General features: G+C 37.6%; 1 protein-coding gene across 1 annotated transcript in view; it reads right to left on the minus strand.

The window, feature by feature from the left end:
- USH2A (usherin) overlaps window positions 1–21,772 on the minus strand; it is a 681,041-nt gene that overhangs the window by 483,737 nt on the left and 175,532 nt on the right. The window contains exons 18-20 of the mRNA XM_032319004.1: window positions 20,459–20,628; window positions 13,710–13,854; window positions 708–938 (exon numbers count right to left, since the gene is read on the minus strand). Coding sequence (XP_032174895.1) covers window positions 708–938; window positions 13,710–13,854; window positions 20,459–20,628 — 546 coding nt within the window. The remainder of the gene's footprint in view (window positions 1–707; window positions 939–13,709; window positions 13,855–20,458; window positions 20,629–21,772) is intronic.

Below are 21,772 nucleotides of genomic sequence, written 5' to 3' on the forward strand. Positions count from 1 at the left end.
TAAATAAATAAATAAATAAATAAATGAAAAAAAAATATATCATGTGAAAATATTATTTTTGTTGATTTCTGAGGTGTTTTTTGTATGTGCCCAAAGCGAGCACTCACTCACCCATACTGCCAACGTACCCACAGAAGCTATATTTCTCCCAAATTAGTTTTTCCCATAATGCTCTCTAAAACAAAAACAAAAACAAAACAAACAAACAAACAAACAAAAAACCCTACTGATAGTTTAATGCTTCAAAAAAGCAACAAATAAGGATTAGGCATACTGAGCTAAGCAAAGTTAGCTTTCTTATAATTGCTTTTAGAGGTTTTAATAACCTGATATCTACTGAGACTCTCCACAGCACAGGGCATTTCTCAAACTCATCTATCTGCAGAACTCTTCTTTTTCCATAGAGCAGGTAAAGTATTCTGAGGAACACATTCTGGTAAATGGTGCCCGAGGGTCACTTCCAGCATATACTTTGATCAAATAAGGTGACCTTCCTACATCTATATTTTTCTTTTCTTTCCTCTACTCACCCATGTCTCCTCACATAGAATACCCACAAAAGATGGACAAGTTGACACAATCATGATGAAGTTATAAAAGGTCTGAATTAGTATTTCTGTGGACAATTCACTCTGAAGGGATATCAAAAAAATAAGAAACACCTCGGAGCTTAGTACCTATTCAATAGTGATGTCAAAAACACTTACCGGTAAAGTCCGTATTGACCGGATGTGTGGAACTGGGAAATTTATAATATCCATTCCCTATGAAACGAACTCCTTTCATCATCATGGCCGTGGGAGCTGGAAGAGATGACTCTCTCCTTTCCAGCTGATACACAGGAGAGGGGCCATTGAGTTCTTCGGGTGGGAGCCATCTAACACGGATGGTTGTGCTGTTGATTCCTTCCACCACAGGAGGCCTCAGTTGGGTTGGCGCTAAATATCAAAAAACATTTGTTACATTCAAGAACTGAGCTTCGTCTCCAGACACAGTTTTTCACACACAGGTACACACACACTTGTGTACATCACACTCAAGATCAAATCAGTTGTGGTCTCAAGTCTTTACATGGCTCTAGGAACTGAAGACACTATAGAGTTTATCTTAAATGTAACTAAACACCATGAACAAAAAGGTATCATAAAACTTTGAGGATTGAATAAAATTTCCTCTTGCAAATAATTTCTCTACTCTTCCTTACTCAGGAAAAGATATTTCTTATTAGAGTCTGCTGGTGCCCCACTCGGATTCCCTTTACCAAGCTGGCACTGCAATGGTGCAGTGTGTCTGTTTATCTCCAACGGCTCATAGTTGCCCCTTTTCTGGAGAAATTCCCTTGCCTGAGTGGACACTACCTCACTCAGAAGATCCCTCATGAAACAGGCGGTCTATGACTAGCCATGACTACCACCCGTAGTCTATGACTAGCTATGACTACAAGCTTTTGATCCCCAAAGGCAAAATCCCTCATCTAAACATGGCTTCCACTTATGGCTGCAATTCACAGATGCCAGTAAAATAAAAGAAACAACTGAAGTGGTCTAATTCGTGAGACAAGAGGGAGTGTGGGGTCTGAGAAGTTTGGGGCCAGGATGAATAGTCACTAGTTGGTGCCAGCCAATAGATAATGCAGGAACAATAACCCAAAGTTGCCAAATCCTTTACTTGACTAAAAATAGTCATTTTGTGTATAATTTTTCTGATTTTCGAAGCCTAGCAACTAGTTTAAATGAAAACAAATAAGCGAAACCACTCTGAAAGCCAAGCAGAGCCTCCACATGAACAAAAAGAGCCCGTGAGCTCAGGGGTTTACGAACTCTGGTCCAGATACAACAGACTCAGGGCAGCCCCTCTGGGCCCTAAAGTGACCACAATACCTCCAGGGACTGTGCCTAGCAGCAGTGAATGTCCAGTGCCCAAGCACACACTGAGGCCTTGGCATACTTCACAGTCCTGGGACCTGGCAATTCTCTGGAGGCTTCTGGGAAACTCCAGGAGTGAGTCACAGAGATAGAGATTTTCCCTACAACTTGTTACAAGGGGGATCAGGGTAACAACTGAGTTAATAAAAATAAAGTTTTGTTTTAATTTTTCTTCTTTTATTTTTATTTAAATTCAAGTTAGTTAACATATACTGTATTATTAGTTTCAGGGGTAGAATTTAGCAATTCACCACTTGCATATAGTACCCAGTGTTCATTACATAAAGAGCCCTCCTGATTTTTCTTCTTAAACAGTTGAGTGTGTAGGCTTGGATTCATTCCCACTCTAAGTGGGTTTGCTGCATTTGAGAGGTACAAGCAAAGAAAAGAACAAAGGTTATTATCACCAAGCCTACTTTTTAAGGGTCTTAACCAAAGCTGTGGACTCTTACTTTACACCTGTGTTAACACAGACTTTTGCACACAAAGCTGTTCCCTGTTTCAATAAACACAAATTAAAATGATATGAATGCAAGAACTGATATCCTTAATGAAAGACAATTTACCTTAAAACAGCTTAGAACAAGTACTACCTGTTACTTTCTAGAAAGCCTGGCCAGCTTTCCAAAGGGAAACAACTAATTGTGATTCTATTTTAACTTTTTGTAAAGAAGAGGTCACTGAGCAAAATGTCCCTCAACTGAGAAAGATAATTAACAATTCTCTTCATCTTCTGCCACTGCAAACCATGTGATGTTTTTATTTTTATATATGTATGACTCTGTAAATTTTATGCATGATTTCCTTCAGCATTCCTTACCAAAAATTAGTAAATGGTGGGTTCTCAAAGATTTCACTCTGCAAGTTATGCCTCATCTTGAAAATAATCCAAAACAAAATAAAAAGCTGACAATCTAGAAATTTCTTCTCCCCTCAAGTTTCTCTTCAGTGTTTGGAATTCCATTTTTGTATTGAAATTTCAGTATTGGCTACGAGTTTAACAAGGGAAGAAGGATTGTCAAAAATTCTTGAGTTCTGGGTTCGGGAATCAATTACATAATTTTTTATTGTCCAAAACTTGCTACTTAAAAACACAAAAGAAGGGTGCCTGGGTGGCTCAGTTAGTTGAGCATCCAACACTTGAGTTCAGCCTTAAGTCATGATCTCAGAGTCCACAGATCGAGCCTAACATTGGGCTCTGCACTTGGTGGGGAGTCAGCTTGAGATGCTCTCTCTCAAGTAAATAGATAAATCCTTAAAATAAATATATAAAAGTACAAAAGAGGAATTTGAAACTTTTCTGTTTTCTATAGTCCACATACAATTCCCTAGGGCTCTGGGACAAAAGGATTTGACATTTTAATTTGAAAAGATACCATCTATTCCAATGATATCCAGTGGGACTTTCTCTAATGGTGGAAATGTTCTAGATCTGTATTGTCTGATATCGTAGGCATTAGCCACATATGGATAACAAGCTCTTGGGGCACCTGGGTGGCTCAGAGGGTTAGGCTTCTGCCTTTAGCTCAGGTCATGATCTCAGAGTCCTGAGATCGAGCCCCACATCAGGCTCTTTTCTTGGCAGGGAGCATGCTTCCCCCTCTCTCTGTCTGCCTCTCTGCCTACTTATGATCTCTGTCAAATAAATAAATAAAATGTTAAAAAAAAAAAAAGAAAAAAAAAGCTCTTGATATGTGGCTAATGACACTGAAACATGTAAATTGAAATTCTATTTAACTTTAATCGATTTTATTTTAAGATTAAATAGCCATAAATGACCATTATGACAGGTTAGCAAAGACCTAAAGAATCACGAACTATACATATTTGGTACATTGAGAATAGGATTTCCATTTTTAACTAAATATTTAGAGAAATTAGGAGCATACCTCCTGTACCACTAAAGAACTGAAGAGTATTATCCTTGCTTAAAATCAGCCTCTTCTTCAAAGTCCCATCTCCTTTACATTTGGTATTTCTTTACTCCAACCATCCAGCTAGTTAGGGATCATGGTGAGGTTTTGTACCACTCTAGTATTCAGAATCACTTATCCCATTGATAGCATAATCCAAAATTCGCTTATATAATCAGGAACATAAATTCAGAGTCAAACAAAACAAAAGGAATTCCAGCAACTCAATAGTTTTTTTTTTTAAATATCTTCTAAAAGTGAGAGTGCACTTTTTTTTTTAATTTGGCAAAATGATTATAACTAATAAGGGTACTTTCACTGAGAATCCACTACAATTAATGTTGACTGTTGAAATTCTAACAAGTAGTGGAACACTTCTAAATTCACAGGGGAGTTATTCTACCAAGCAATTAAACTATTCTTAGGAAGTCAACTACAGAGAATGAGTCAAATTAGAGTATATTTTTTTATTCTCTTGCTTAAAAAAAAACCAAACAACCTTCCAGCTGGTATGTTGTAGTTTCACTTAGAGGAGTCAACCCAGCCTGTTTGAAAGGGTGAGCACCCTACTGAGTCATTATCTTCAGAGTCCCCCTAAGACCAGAGGGGGAATTTTCAATCAATTAAACTAGACTGGTCACACACACACACACACACACACACACGTAAAATGATGAAAAGGAAAACATATTCCTGAACTATTAAACACACTCACACAAATATAGACTCACCAACAAACAGGAGGAATCAAGGATTATTTCTCAGACTATCAAAGTAAAGGGATTATAGCTATAAACTTGTTAATCATGGAACAGTGAATTAAGAGACAACATAGAGTAATTGAAAGGACTCTGCAGTCTTTCAGAGATTATATTTTACCTTTTAATTTCCAATTCTGCATGACTTAGGAAAATCACTTAAAACTTACATATGCCTCAGTTTTCCCATCTACAACATAAGGATAAATTTTCAGTGGAATACCTTGGCAATAACTGCTTTTAAATAAATAAATAAGTATATATATATATATATATATGTTGTTAACTGAACATAATTATAAAAAAAAAGAAAGAAAGAAACAGTATATATAATTGTGTTAGGTTTTGCAAAGCAAATTTCTGTACAAACACAAGGCACTATTATTATTAGCCAATAACACATCTTTCATATCACATATTATAAAAGGATATAATTCATCCACATTAAAAATCTGTATTTACTCAGAAAATCCTCTTACAGCTGTAAAGCAGAAAATGGATCTTCAATATCCATCATTGCAAAGAATAACAACATACAGTCTATTTCTACTTAAAATAAAATTACGATGTTTTTGTATTTTCTGCAATTGCTTTGTATCCAGTTCCCAGCCTAGCTCTTCTATTTATAAATATGGTTTTATAAAAAGCTCTGATAATAGACATTCTTCTTTATGCAGCATTTATTACTTTATAATCTGATTAATAGCATATCATAATGCATAAATTTACATGTGCAAAATTTATGTAGCGTGGAGTTTGAGTGTCATAGGATAAGAACGGAAGGCTAAATGAGCAGAAGCCCTCATTGACGGCAAGTCTTTAAAATGAAATCTCCTTATTTGTTTTCAAGCAAGACGGCAGCGTCAATATCCTAAAACAACGTCAACTTTTTATTACAGAGACAGAAATCAAGGAATGAACAGCCTTTTTACGTTTCAGGCCTATGTGGGGAGCAGACAAACACAAGCCATCGTCAGGCACTTTGGCAATAGGACATGATTTTGACTTTTTCTCAGAAATGCAAAACTGTCACGAGAATTGCAATTTGCCCAAACACCGCTAGGCCAGAATGTCTGTGGAAGGGCACTGGGGTCAGGACTTAAATAAGAGAGCCAGGCCAGGAAGCCATGATTTCTCGATTGACCACCACTGTACTGCAACTGGTCTCCAGTCAGTGCCCAGAAGAGGAGAGAAGATTCTCCCCTCAGAACCTCAGAAATTAGACAGCGTGGACTTGTTCCCCGTCTATTCTCTGACTGGAGAAACAAGAACAAAATCTACTTTATCACGTCCTCCTTCTTGGTTTACTAGTAGTCTCCTCCGCAAGAGACGACATACAATGGAACCAATGTGGGAAGGAGAGAGCTGACTTCTAGACTGGCTCCTTAGGTCCCCAGTTATGGAACAGGGCTATTGTAGAAGTTGGCCTCTCTGGTCCTCAGGGCCTCATCTGTTGAAGAGCACGGTAGACCCGATTATGTCTTCTGGTTTCAAATTTCTCTGACTGACCCTTTTCAAGCACTGCTTCTCAGTGAGGAAACAAGAAGGGGGATGTTGGACTTTGGACACAGGGATCGTCTCAGCCCTCCAGGAAGCCAGCGAGCTTACCCCCTTCAGCTCTGAGCCACCTGTTCCTTTACCCCAGCATGGCAAATATTATGATTTCTCCATGTGTTCTAGGACACAGAGAAAGGCCGGAAAACACTGCTTTCAGAGAATTTAAGGGAAATCGCCTCCCTGGTGAATCAACACTACCTTTCCCAGCTGTTGTTCTGGTGATCATCAATAACTTGCACATAACAAGCATCCTAGATGCGCAGAGGAAGGGACCCGCGCTCTCTGAGCTGCACAGGAAGCAGCAGAGCGAGGACAGCGAGCACTGTCCCCTTAAGTCCGCCATTAATAAAAGGTAGCTGCTTGGACTGTAATTATGGCATCCTTGCTACCCAAACTTGAAGCTTTTATGGGGCTTATGCAATTAACTACTTAAATGCATCGTAACACTTGCTTCTCTGACAGCAAAGTATTGATTTTTTAATCATTTTCAAGTCTCCTCTAGCACAAATAAATGTACTACAGTTACAGTTAATGCACTGTGTACATGCGTTAAATGCTGGTGTGACACAATTTATTATTTTGTGATCTGTAGAACTGAAGTTTGGCTTCTCAGAAATTAGCATCACCGATCTGATATCAGTATGGAACTACCATTGTCCTTGATACTCCAACTTCTCTAACTTCAAAAAGCTAGAGACCTTTGTTAATAGGATAGTTAGGCTTTAAAAAAGAAAAGGAAAGGGGGCTGGACATAAATCTTTTATATATGTCAGTGTAGGAGAAAATTAAAAATAGTCTAACAGAGAAGATACAGTTTATATTTTCCTAAAGGTGTCACTGTGGGACCTATGGCAATTTTGTTCAGATGAGTTTTGCTTACTTAATTGCTTTCCTTGTACTTCTTTAAGGTAGATCTACCAAAATATTTTACATACTCTCTGATCCAGATGATTTTTACATATTCCAGTCTTGTTGTTTTAACACCTTTCTGTCGATAATAACACATTACAAAGCTCAAAGACTGTTTTAAAAAATATGATTTCGGCATGCCCAAAAGGCCAGCAGAGCCCGTAGTAAAGTCACATATCTGAATGCAGAGCTGGAGACAGAGGTCATTACGTGTCTCATCAACAAGCCTTTTCCTTGTGTGCATCCGCACATTCAGAATTAAAGTTGGTGAGCAGAAAGCAGTTAATTTTGTTTTGTTAGAAATAATATCATTTTAGTTTTAGCATCTAAGACAGATGCCAGCGTTTCACTCCGAACAGATGGTAATTCCATCTAATAGAGCATCTCTGTATTAGTAAGGTCTGTTGTGTATACAAACAGTAATAAACAGTAGGTAAGGATCAAAATAAATTTTAATTGTTGACATTAAATTCTGGCAGCCACCGTTCTAAGGCTGCAATATTCCTTTTTCAAGTCTGTCAGATTTACTAACACCGCAAAAGCTTTGCCGAGAGCTGCCAGATCCCAGTTTCAGTAAAAAGGATTTTTGCGTGCCACCAGTTCTAGATCTCTGCACAAGGATGTCTGTTTCCATACACTGAAACAATTGTTCAAGGATAACATGGAACTGGTACTACCGTCTCTGTAATGGTCAGCCAGGAGTCCTTTTAGAATGTTCCTAAAGGACGGAGCATTTCATTAAGAGGGTAGTATAAAATGCTACATCCAAACTGCTACATGATGCATTAACTGTATTACCACAGCCCCTTTCCTATCCTACTGGGTAAGGGTCTCTCATTCAATTCATTTTATGCTCTTTGTAAATCTGGGCATTCCTGAACTTCTCTGAAAGTGACATCATTCCTTTCATTTTGTTTGCTTAGCCGGAGTCTGAAGGATTTCCCTGACAATCAGAGTTATCATCCGCTGCGCTCTTCCATAGGCTTTGCTGGGGATCAAGTGTGCCAACAAGCACCAATTTGGTCCTGATATTGCCTCCAGCGATCTGGTATTACAAGTAGTAGCCGCTATTTATTTTGGGAGGTGGCCATGTTTAAAAAAAAAAAAAAATCCTTAAAAAACCCAGTTTGGCATTCAGGTGACTGTTCAATAACAAACATGCTTTGCAATCATATTTCTTTAAAAAAATGGATGTATTTTTTTAATCATGAAAAATATATTGCTTCCACCATATGGGATAACCAACGACTCACCAACCGATTTAAGATGCAGCATATTGAGCTGACCATATGTTACAGTGCTGTTGAATGGCTGAGTGATTCATGCCCGTCACATTCTAGTATATCAATTAAAGCTCCTTGAAGTCTGCATGATTTGTGTCTCTGTTATTAAACCCTGCTAATTCATCCCACTTACACATCTGTTATAAATCTCTAGGAGTGCTGCATGATTCATGGCAATCTGTGGGCATGCTACAGCAAATTCTTCTCCTTGTAATTAACAGTAAATTGTTTTACTGCGATGCAATGAATTTTTCAGTTATATTGCAAATGAACTCCTAAATGTGCAGTTCTTTCCTAAGAACTGACTTATATCATTAGGCAATTAAAAAGTATTGCTTTGAACCAAAAGCTTTTCATCAAGAGACATACAACTTAAACACTGCTTCAGAGCCACAGAAATTTGACATGTTGTTTAAAAAGTGTAAAATAATTTCTGTCGTCGAAAGAGCAAAGCAAACAAACAAACAAACAAAAAAACCCTCGGCGTACCCCGGATTTCACGGACGCTGAGACACAGCACTGCAGCCCAGGAAGCACTCAGCGAGACAAGTTTGCACAGATACTGTTTATCTTAGAAGTTACTTAAGTCATCTGTCGCGACCAAATTTCTCAGATTGCTTTCTACTTCTCTAATTGTAAAACAGTGCCTTTATTCTTGAAATAAATAATCGGATAATTAGCCAAGTTGAATCATCAGAGGATTCCAGTGCTGTTCAAGTGTTCTTGTCAAAGGTGAAGCAAATTCATTTCAGCTCGCCTCTGCAGCTCTTCGAGGAGGCTTTGATTTTTTTTCCCCCACTTTCTTGGCAGCAGCTTCAGATTCATGAGTCCATACATCAAGTCGGTAGTTTAACAACAAATGGAATTAAATTCAAAGAAGGGAAACTAATTGAAGGACAGCAACAAAAGTGTTTGGTAATGTGCTTTTTAATACGGCATGCCACATTTGCATGATAATTTTTCCTTTTTAGTACGGAGCAGAAAGTGACTAGCTTAATGAGGGATTATTCAAGACAGGAACGAACAAAATGCATTCATAACTAAGAACAAAGATTGTATTATGAAACAAAAACAGGCAACCTCAGAGAAGTAACGGGATGATTGGTTTATGCATTATGAATAAAAAGATAGAAAAATATTTATATTAGTATTCACTAATGACTATATATACAAGATTGTTGTAATTAAAATTATAAATTAACATATTAAGAGTGCTTGTTTAATCACTCTGGGTCCTATTCACAATGAAAAGACTCATGTACCTGCATGCAAACAATGTGTGTTTTCAACTGAGCTGCAAACAGCCTATACATTTTACTTTGGATTCAGAGAAAAACCTTAATGCACCTCTAATTACTTGCTTAATGGGAGATGGGCACTTCTAAGCTGGTTGTGTAGAGGTCAATTTATGACAGGCAAAGGAGATGCCACATTGTTCGCCCAGGGATGGAGCTCCAGAAGGAATTTCTCTTAAGAAAGGTTTAAAGTATGCCGAATTCACAAAGTGTGGAAGCACACCAATTTCCTAACATTGAAAGGGTCGTCTTAAATTAAAAAAAAACAAAAACAAAAACAAAAACAAAAAACAGCAGGGGCTCTCATGGGCCTGGGGCCATGTGTACATTATCCTCAGACATCCAGAAGCAGCTCCTGAGCCACCAAAGACCTGCTTGGAGACTTTGTTACAGAGAAAAACACAGCAGCTCCTAGGGATACACCTCCCGGCAGATCAGTTCTCGGGTTTGTCGCCGGCACGATCCTAACACAATACTCTCTGGATGCAATGCACCGATTCTAACCACATCTCTCACTGAAAAAATACTTAAAACAAGAGCAAATTGTAATTCTCAAGTTTTCTAATGAAAGTCAGATCAATCTTTACAAGTATCTTTTTGATTTCTGTGACTGAGAGTTAAGGAGGAAACATGCTTTCATGTCTCAAGGCTTTGGAAAGGCTGAACACTACCACTAACTTCTGGTGCCCTTTTTCAAAGTTTTTGAATGTTCACCAGCGCCTTTCAATCTCCCATAATAAATTCCTGTGAACTGCGTTTTCACTGAGGAGTTAATTCCTCACACAACCATTAGAATTCGTTGCAGTAATATATTCCCTCCAAATTGCAGTTTTATGACTGGAAGAAACAGGGCAGGAAGAACCCCAAAACTGCAAGACAACGTTGATTTCTTCCCGACAGCCAACCTGTTGACTCTTCGAAGGGATCGACCTTCCCTTTGTTTCTTTCTATGACTTAGGATCTGCGAGTTATACCCAGATGTTTAATCTTAAGAAAATCTTAGAAGAAAACTTATATTTATGAAACCTAAGTCTGGTAAGAAAGATATTGGATCTGTAATTGCTGGACTTTTCTTTATATTCCAACCAAAAGAGGTAAGTTCATTCTTACTGATCTCAGTACCCTCCCTGCCAAATAAAAATGATGTCTTTTAAAATAAATCAAATGGCAAGCAAAAATTATTTTGCTGTACTTTTGTCATTTTTTTGTTTTATGCTAAAACAAAAAATTGTGCTTGGCAGAAGAAGAATCAGAGTTCTGACCAAATGTATTACAGGATTAAGAAATAAACATTTTCCTAAGAGAATACTAAAATCTCTTTTCCTTCAGAAATGAAAGCATTTGGGGCACCTGGGTGGCTCAGTGGGTTAAGCCTCTGCCCTTAACTCAGGTCACGGTCTCAGAGTCCTTGGATTGAGCCCCTCATCAGGCTCTCTGCTCAGCAGGGAGCCTGCTTCCCCCTCTTTCTCTGCCTGTCTCTCTGCCTACTTGTGCTCTCTCTTTGTTAAATGAATAAATAAAATCTTTTAAAAAAATAATACTTTCTACTGAGGATTTACTTTGTGCTGGGCACTGCATTCAATATTTACATTTCTTAATCTTCATGAACCCTGTAAAATAAGCTATCTTTATTTTTGAGTTGGAAAATCAAGCCACATGAGTCACATAATTTACTCGAGGTCATAGAGCTCGTGTACGGCAGAACCCCAAATTTAAACCCTGGCATCCTGGATTATCATGCTTCCCCTAAATACATGAATAAGCTCTTATTTTTTAAAAGTTGATTAATTTGTGCATCTCATGCCTTTCAGAGACTATGAGAAGTTTCCAAGTTCTATCTTCCAAGGATAAAGAGTCAGAATTCAGAAAACTTAGATTAGTTTCACTTCACTACTTTTCCAGTGGACAGGAGTGGCCTGCAGTATGCTCACCAGTAGCTAAAATGGGAGCTGCACAGAGCCCTCAGCTACGGTATCTCCCATGCCACAGAAACCAATTACTACAATCAAGGTGGATGCTGTTAACACACTCGTTGTCACTGGTGTGTTGACCGGGCAGGATCTGTTCCATAGACATTTATCCTGCTTTTCTCTTCCCATCCGCAGGGCCCATCCAGTCTCTGCATTTTGCATGAAAAGACAGACTGAATCTCATCTAGAGGAGAGTGCTTGTACTAGCGGTAGAAACTATGGCACGTGCGGTGCAGACAGGAGATGCAGTGGTTTGCAGCGAGGGAGAGACTTGAGGGAGAACTAGTTACTGAAAATATTATTGGAAGTGATGTCATGAGGAAGATGAATTAGACTGAGGACAGCCCCAGCTGTTGAATAGAGGTCCCAGAGAGATATTCTGGATCAATGTAAGAAATCACCCTTTGAAAGAGGTCTCTAAACATGGATTTGCCTGAGAAGTGGTAGCTCCCCTACCACTAAAGGTATCAAACTTGAGGTGGATAAACACTTGGGAAGAATGTTACCCAGAACATACTATTATTGGTTAGAAAGTCATACCGGATGGCTTTTGTTTTGAAGATTCCATTATTTATTAATTTGGGAGAGAAAAAGAGACAGTGGAGGGAGGTTCAGAGGGAGAGGAAGAAGCAGATTTGGCCCTGAGCACGGAGCCCAGTGCCAGGCTCGATCCCATGACCCCGAGATCACAACCCAAGTCAAGATCAAGAGTCCCATCCTCAACCAATGGAGCCACCCAGGTGCCCCACACAGATGACTTTCATGTACTTTACAACCCTGGAAGTCTTGATTTCAGTTCTGCTCACTCACGTGATCACTCTATTTTCTACTATAACTCAGGTCAGTTCTCAACTTGTGTTGTTTCTATTTTTGCTTTTCTCCAGCCTGTAAAATAGATTCCTCTTTTTTGTTCCGTAGCCCCAAACTACATAATTTTTCCAAAAGGACACAAGGAGCCTGCCTCTATTATCCACATTCAGTAACCCTCTCATAATCTAATATATAAAAATAAATAAATAAACAGTGTTACAGGAGAATGGTATTTTGTACAATCTAGGTATGCCATAAATGTATGTATACATATGAAATGCATATAAATATAAAAAAAAAACACAAAGAGTTCAGTTGTAGAGGTAATAAAACATAGTTCCTTAGAATTGGGGAGTCATTCTCATTGACGGAAAATTTGAGGAAACCAAATTACTTGGATGAAATCATTTGAGCCAAACAAGTTTTTCCAGAACTAAAGCAAGGCAAAACAAAACAGTAGAATTGGACCTGAATACAGTTAAGGAGAAGGTATAGGGAATATTTTTATAGCTAGATAGGTTTGCATAATATCTGTCATTCATCTAGGAGTCTCTTAACCTTCTCATATCTAGACATTTTCTTAAGGAGCACCAAGCCTTGTTTGATTGCCAACAGAAAAACTGATTTGAAAATATACTAACTGTGGAGTGACTGAGTTATGTAGGTGTTAGTGTTAGTGATCAAGTTTGTATGAATCTAGTTTGCTCTAAGTGAAATCTATACAAACCATTTCCTACTAAGATCTAACTTGATAACCAGTCTTTTTTTTTTTTTTAATTTCACAGACTTAGGAGCTTCTTACTAATAACAAAATAATTATTTATTACACTATTGCCTATCCAATAAAGGCAAAATATAACATCAGGGCAACCTTGTAATTCCCAGATGACTGCCTTCAGTCCCAGAGGGTAGGCATGAGGGTAGGTAGCCACAAAAAGGGCCACGAAGAAGCATTCTGAGCTTTCCTAAGAAGCCATCTGAATACTTCTAACGGTCAGAACAACACTGGAAGGTAGGGTGGTTGCTGAGCCCTGGCGTTGCTCTGCATCTAATTATATTTCTTATTATGGCACAGGTGCAACTCAGGGCTCCCACGGCTCAAACTTCAGCTCATTTACTTACTTTTTGTTTGTTTAAAAATATCAACATAGGTAGCAATCAGAGTTAGTGATTGAGGAGCAGGAGGAACCAGAAAAGACAAGTATTAAGTCCAACCTAGAGAAGGTATTGAGCTTTAGAAGTGTTGGTTTATAAAGATAAATTTTTCATGTCCATTAGAACTTGCTTACCTTCTGCTAATGTCTGTCCTGATCCTGATGCGCTGGTTACACAACCAACTGAATTGCAGAGAGAAATAGTAAAGTTGTATATCCTATAAGGTTTTAATTCTTTTACAATGTAAGACAGTTCTTGGGATTTAGCAGTGTACAACACCTTTAAGGCAAAAAAAAAAAAAAATCAAACAATAGATAAACAGTGTGAGAAACATAACCTTGGCAGTCAAGAATCCATGAATTCAGATAGAGGAATTATTGCCAACCGCTATTAGGAAAGGGATTTTTTTTTAAAGAATTTCAACAAGCTAGGATTTAATTGATAATTGTACAATCACACTGTTTTATGAGGTAATAATCCAGTTCCTGAGTGGATAAATGAGGAAACCAAGTTATTGCCTCATAAAGCAGCGTGGTGGTATGGTTATTGTCACCAATGCTAGAGATAAAGGATGGCGACATTGTCATTGTTATCATGAAAAAGTCCAAATAAAACCATGGGGCTTGGCCCAAACTAAACCCGCATAGAAATGCCCACATGTTATTTGTGGAGCTAGTACAGAAAAACATCACTATGTTAAATCAATTCCATCATTTTCTTTCAAGAAAAAAGCTACAAAAGAAAAAGGAAAACAAGGAAACACATTACTGAGCATCCACATGAGGTCAATTCTCAATTATCTTTCTTATATAAATAAGCATATGCAGATTAGATCAAACAGTTTCATTTTCTGAAATATTGTCTTTATCATGTAATTTCAAATGAGAATAGCAGATTTGAGCAAAGGAGAGAAACTCCATAGTCTATAAACAAATAATTAAACAACTATCACTGAGCATTGGTCCCATCATTATAACTAGAAATGATCAAAAGCAACCATGTAAGTTTACTTAGTTTATAGATACAGAAAGCACTGGAAATTATATTCAGGATAAAAGTCACTGAAACAAAGAGTATGACACTAAGCATTAGTATAAAACTTTTTTTTTTCTAAGGGATGTTGATATACATTCATATCAAATAATCTTCCATAAATATAAATGCAGGTAACTGTAAAGGTTAGTAACATTTGAAGTAAGTTTCTAGATATTTTCACTATAGAAATAAGATAAAATTCATTTGGAATATTTGCCTGGGTATTCACTTTAAAATTTCATGACCTAAATGAGTATTTCTAGGAAACAGTGTGCATGGAATATAAGCTATATAATTTATAAAACATTTTTCATAAATAAAGGTGATTTCAAAGATTATAAAAATCTAGGAATAATTTAAAACTTTGGTACTATTTCCTTACTACTACAATTAGAAATCAGAAAAACATCAAACACCAAATTGTAAGTACTTTCTGTTTCTAATTCTAAAGTTGTTATTGAGGGACTGAGGATATAAAATTTTCTGTTCTGTTCAATGTGACTTTAATTTTTCCACAAAAAGTAAAACTTTGAAGTGAGTAAAATTTATTGAATATTGCTATAAAATTTATCCCATTTAGAACAACCTATGTGGGATTAATGTAGTTTTTTAGAAAGTAAAATTGTTTTCCACATAAAATATAATAAAGTGGTTCTTATTTTAAGGAAAATGTAGTAAAAATATATAGCAGAATATTATATAGCCATAAAAAGGAATGAAATCCTGACATTTATGACAACATTGATGGACCTAGAGGATATTATGCTAAGTAAAATAAGTCAGTCTGAGAAAGACAAATACTATATGATTTTGCTCATATGTGGAATCTAAAAAAAAAAAAAAAAAAAAGAATAAAGAACAAACAAAAAGCAAAATCAGACCTGCAAATACAGAGAACAAACTGATGGTTGCCAAAGAGAAAGTGTGGAGGCATGGACAACATGGGAGACACAGGCTTCCAGTTATGGAACCCATAAAACATGGGAATAAAAGGCACAGCAAAGAGAATATGCTTAATGGTATTGTAACAGCATTGCGTGGTGACAGATGGTAGCTACTTTACGGTTAACACAATGTAACATATAGAGAAGTTGAATCATTTTGTTGTACACCTGAAACTAATGTAATATTGTATCAACTATACTCAAACACACACACAAAAAAATCAAAATGAAGTATTCCCTATTTCTTTTAGGATGTTGGGTCATTTTTCGAACAAACTATTCCGTGGAACAAGAACACAAAAAGAAATACTACAAGAAATAGAAAATGTAGATTAATACTAATTTTGATGGACTTCTATTTCTCTACATATAGTTGTTAGAAATCACATGATTTAAAAAAAGACATTTACCTTAAAGCTTGGGCACATAAAATAATCACTCAAATAAACTTTGTGTTTATTGTATATATAGTCATTTTATAAGACTTAAAGGACCAACTTAATTAAAAATTTTCTTTGGGATAAATCTTTAAGGAAGTAGATAGAACTCCACAGAAGCCTGAAATCCTACCCCGATAATATCCCCACTTCTATATATTTCCTTGCACCATTCTTAGTCAAAGATTCTGTAACAATTATTTTACAGTAGGCCTTCCCTAGAAATTTTGGCTATTTTTTTTTTAACCAAGCTTATAATAAGACACACTGAGGTCACTGTGGATACAAATTTAATTATGGAGAAGGTGAAGATTTTGACTGCCACTCATGATTTCACTTTCTTGACTATATGACTAGGTAGATGGATATATGTAGGGGAGAGAAAGCATAAGAAAGAGAAAAAGTGACATATCTATATCCTTATTTCAACTTGGCCACAAAGAAAGGACTTTTAAACAAAAAATGTGCATATACATAATTTTTGTCACTAATAAAAAAGCAATATTTTCCTGCTCCACTGAATGACAAAATTATCTTTTTAAAAGTTTAATGTAGTCTTATCTCACTAATAATAATCACTAATAGGATCTAATATTTGTCAAGCTCTTTTAAAAAAAATTATTTATTTATTTGCTAGAGACTCAGCGAGGGAGGGAACACAAGTAATGGGAGTGGAAGAGGGAGAAACAGACTCCCTGCTGAGCAGGGAGCCTGATGCAGGGCTCAACGTGGGGCTTGATCCCAGAACCCTGGGATCATGACCTGAGCCCAAGGCAGACACTTAACAACTGAGCTGCCCAGGCGCCTGTGTCAAGCTCTTTAAACTCCACAAAAACCATGTAGATAAGGAGAAATGGTTTTCCTATTTTACAGATGAGTAAAACCTGAAATACAGAGATGTGTGGAAGACTAGCAATTGACAGAAGTGGGATATGAACAAAAAATTAACTTCTGAGGCTTTATCTTTAGGAACTATTTTTTTTTCTTATTTTTGTTTCTTAGATTAGAATACCATACTGCAGGTAATAGTTGCTTTGAAGCTATGTTTTATGAAGAAATAATAGTTTACAAACCAAAAGAACAGCAGCAACAACAATAAAACATCAATGATAAGTACGATATAATATTAAGGACCACATGAAGCAGTTGCAGCTGTAAATTTACCTTAAATCCTATGATAGCCTGAATTGGTAGACTAAGTCATTTAAGTTATGAGGTATGGCTAAAGCTACCTCTGCATTTATCACCTGAGACAGATGCAACTTAGTCAGCACTTATTCTCAGACTAATGAAAAAGTAAAACAAGGAATCATAAATTATTTGTTGGTTCTTCTTCTAGTTTTGTGTTGTAAACATGTCCTGTCTACTGAAGAGCCTCAGAAATTTTGGCAAACCTATTGGTGATGGGTTGAAGAAAGTCTCCCCAAAATCCTTTCTTACCTAGTACCTCAGAGAGTGAACTTATTTGGAAATTGGGTCTTTGCAGATATAATTAATTATACTATCATGGATTGAAGGTGGGTCTTCAGTACAAGGAATATATGTATAGAAGAATGGAGAGGGATACACAGATACAGAAGAGACAGCAATGCAGAGAAGAAGGCCATGTGAAGAGCGGCAGAGACTGGAGTTACGCTACACCAAACCAAGGAACCCAAGGAGCTACCAGAAGCTGGAATAGGTAAGGAAGGAATCTCCTGGACAGCCTTCAGAGGGAAAATGGTCCTACCAACACTCTGATTTCAGACTCTGGCCCTCCATTAAAAAAATAAATTTCTATTGTTTTACATCACTTAGTTTATGGTTGTTACTGCAGTCCCAGGAAACTAATACAATGGGGTACAAAGGTCTGACTCCTTGACTTATTTAGGACAAACTGATAGAGTCATTTCAGCTCCAGAACCACCCAGAGGATCAGCTTAGACCCTTCTGTCACTGCCTCACAATTCAACTTCTTATTCTGCTCAATACCGCAACTCTTACTATTTTCCGTGTGTTGTTTCTGAGAATATTCCCCAATAAATCTGTGCTCAATCCTCTCTACAGTATCTGTTTCCCAGAGAACTTGACCTAAGTTAGTGACAGCAGGAGTTCCCTAGGAAGGAAGATTCTAAAATGATATTTTGGAGCTAGAGAACCAACCAGCTGGCTGCCAAAGATCACCTCGTCACAGGGAGTGAGCAGAGTACTGATGGCTCCTAGCGTACATCAATGATTCTTAATCTCATTAGTGGTGAATTGGATGACTTACCAGTGGAAGGAAGTTCACTGGTTTGGTGGAGCTGCAAATTATATGGATTATTTTGGGAAAAGTAGTAATTATAAGGACCATGGAATCAGGTAGCTCTTGCTGGGTGCTATTAATGCATTGAAGAAAGACAATATCTGAAGGTCATCAATTCAAAGCAAACTGTGAAAACCTCCTCGGCAGTATTGGTTCTCCAAATTAAGAGCATCCTATTAAATGAATTAGAGAAGCAAAACATGACAGAAATGTAGAGTTCCTGATAAGTATTATATGCTCCAAAGAATAAGAGATCAAGGTTTTTAAAAATTAAGTGTCTGCCACATCGGTAAAATTTTTAAGGGTCCATTGGCCCAAGACATGCTAGGATAGCCTTTCCAAAATAAAGGTAAAATTATTGCAATTTTCACTTACCACTAGCAGGAAAGAAACAGAATGTCCTGAATGCCTTCTGACGTTCTGAAGAGAACATATTCCACATCTAGGAATACTATTCTTGATCAAGGTACTGAATACTGTGGAGTACTGCCAGCTATGAGTGTCCCCCAAGGCTGGAGAGAAATCTCCACAGGCCAAGCCTATGCTGCAAGCAGCCAAAAAATTGGGGACATAAAGCCTATCAGGTCCTGTGGTATCACAGGTAACTATAGAGGGAAAAGATGTTGTGAGACATCTGTGGCAAGCCCTCAATGAGAGAATCACAAGATTGACTCACAGGATGTGGAGCAAGGTCACATCACACAACGGAAATTAAACACCGTTTGCTAGAGAGCTCCTGGCCGGCTAGTAGGCCTCGGTAAAAGCAGAGAATCTGACAATCAACATTAAATGGCCATGCAGCCAGAGCTACCCTTCATGAGCTGAGTTCTGTCAGACAGGCCATGTCTTAAGAGTAAGTTGGTCCAACAGAAATTCATCATGAAATGGCAGGCAATATCTGGTAACAGGCATCGGCAGAGTCAGGAATAATATCCTGTGCAAGAAGGTTGTCTGAAACCCCAGGTCAGTTGCCATCGTACACTGACTGCTCAATCTCAGCTCATACCTGTGATTTCTCGGACTTCCCTCAGGAGCTGAGAGACTAGAAAAATGTGACTTGCTTCACAGGTAGGTGGTATTAGTGTGGCTGCAAGTCAAACATGGGTGATGGATGCTCTATAGCCCCACCCAAGGATGACCCAAAACTCCAGCAGTAAGAAGAAATCTGCTCAATGGGCGAAACTTCAGGCAGTGCATCTGGCCATCCATTTTGTGTAGAAAGGGAAGGGTCCAAAGATAGAACACCTCCCAACTATATGGCAGTGACCTGAATGTATTGGTCATGGGCATGGTGTGGGGAGGGAAGAAGACTGGAAGTTCAGGAACCAGGAAGACTGGGAAAGAAGAATGTGATGGACCCATGGGAGAGACTGTTACATGTGAAGATTGCTTATATCGTGCCAATGCCCGCCAAAGAGGGTCTTCCTCAACAGAGGTGCTAAACAGCCAAGTACACAGAATGACTTGCCCACCTAACATCAGCCACTTCTGTCATTGTCCACCATCATGCTGGTAAAATAGGTTAATGGAGTACATTGACCAAAACATAAACTGGAGAGAAACAAGAACCTCTCCTCCTCCAGGATTATCATATACAAATCAAGTGACTTAGTCCATGTACACAATAAAGCCTTCATAGTTAGCTATGGTTATTATCCTCACTACTGCTGGCTGGAGTATGAATTACTAGAAGACAGTGCATATCCCAAACCTTGACCCTGTTAACCTTTGCTGTAAGTTGTGATAAACCCATTCCTCAGAATTCTCTTCTCCTTGGAAACAGAAATATGCCAAATGTACATAGAAGACATTCTTATCAATGTTATCTATATTTTCAAAAGAATTAATATAAATATCAACTGATGGTAGGTTGGTTGAATACATTATTGTAAGCCCAAATAACATGACAGTGTACAACCACTGAAAGTGAGCTCCTTACAAGATATTTAAGGGTAGATGTTAAGTGTAGAAAGCAGATTTTATTAAATAAAATTATATCTATTTTGTTTTAATACATGCTTATATTAGAAAAATAGGTGATAGAAATAGTGCCTTGTACACATGGTATTATATTAAGAAACAATGCTACAGGTAAGGAATATATAAGGGAGAATTGGATCATAGAATTCTGCAAAATCAGAAAATGTCAAAAGGAAGAGAATTCCATTCTAAAATACTAATACCTGTGACAACGCTGCCGGAAGAGATTGCTGAGGTGACTGTTCGGAAACCATATTGACCTTATACTCCACAACTTCCCCTCTCGTTGCATTCTCTGCTGGCTTCTCCCAGGACACATTGAGGGAGTGAGGTGAGAGCGGGGAGACGGAAGGAGGGGTCATGAATGCCGGCACTGTCAACGACAAGAACACGGGCAGACGATGCACGCTGAACCTACAGGTCTCATACACCTACTCATACAGATGGAACTCCTACACCTACTCTTGTTTCTGACATAACCTTGCTCCTTACATAATATCCTGATTTCTAAACATCAAAGGTTATACAGGTGTTTAAAGAAAGTAGTTGCCTTTTTTTTTTTTTTAATTCTCTGCAAGGATGTTCTCTACCCTTATATTCCTAGCAAAGATATTTTCGATCTACAAAAGAAAAAATCATTTAGGAATTTGCTTATTTTCATCAAGATAACTACTAGATATGGTAGGAAACTGTAGGTATTATGAAGCATTTGAAAGGAGAAGTCATCAAAACTGAATCTGAGTCCACAGAGTCCAGAACAATGCATAGTGACATATTGGATTTTTGATGTAGAGATGTCTTTCACCGAGCCACACTGATACAGCATGGAGAATATTACTCCTCAGAAAGAGGTAAATTTAAAATGTTCTAAATAACCCCAAAGAAATTTTTAAAGTTTTCAATAAATCTTGCTCGAAATGTTCAGAGTATATACGCACATACATTCTCCCTCTGCCATCCTTGAGCTCCTAATATGGATTTTAAATGTGCTAACCAAAGGTGTATTATGAAAGGACCTCATCGCACGTTCAGTAGCCAGTGACCCATAAGATTATGAGGGTCCAGTATTGCATTTTCACCCATTACTTTTCATTTCTGACCTTGATTTTCCCCTTCCAGAACGCCATGGCTCATCACTTGTGCTATCATGGCACTATTATTTGTCCAAGATGGCTGGCAGTCATTAAGAGATGCTCAAGCACAATGCACATTTTATTCATGAAATGATTCCCTTGGACATCAACCTAAAGCTACCCTTATCCTCCCACAGTCCTAACAGTTCCAATTTAAATCAGGACTTGGGTTTCTTTGAATATCCATAGATTCAAAGCATAACAAAGGTATCTTTTTTTGGTTAAAAGCTCATGATACTTGAAGTGTTTTAATGTTTTAATGAAATTGAAGAGGGGGGTAAAAATATATCATTTGCTATAGTGAAGATATCTTAAGAAAATTAAAAATTTTACTCTCCTTCCTTACCATATTGCAAACTGTTTATAAACAAATTTGTGAATTAC

The sequence above is a fragment of the Mustela erminea genome, chromosome 17 (genome assembly GCF_009829155.1).
Source record: "Mustela erminea isolate mMusErm1 chromosome 17, mMusErm1.Pri, whole genome shotgun sequence".
Classification (NCBI taxonomy): Eukaryota; Metazoa; Chordata; class Mammalia; order Carnivora; family Mustelidae; genus Mustela; species Mustela erminea.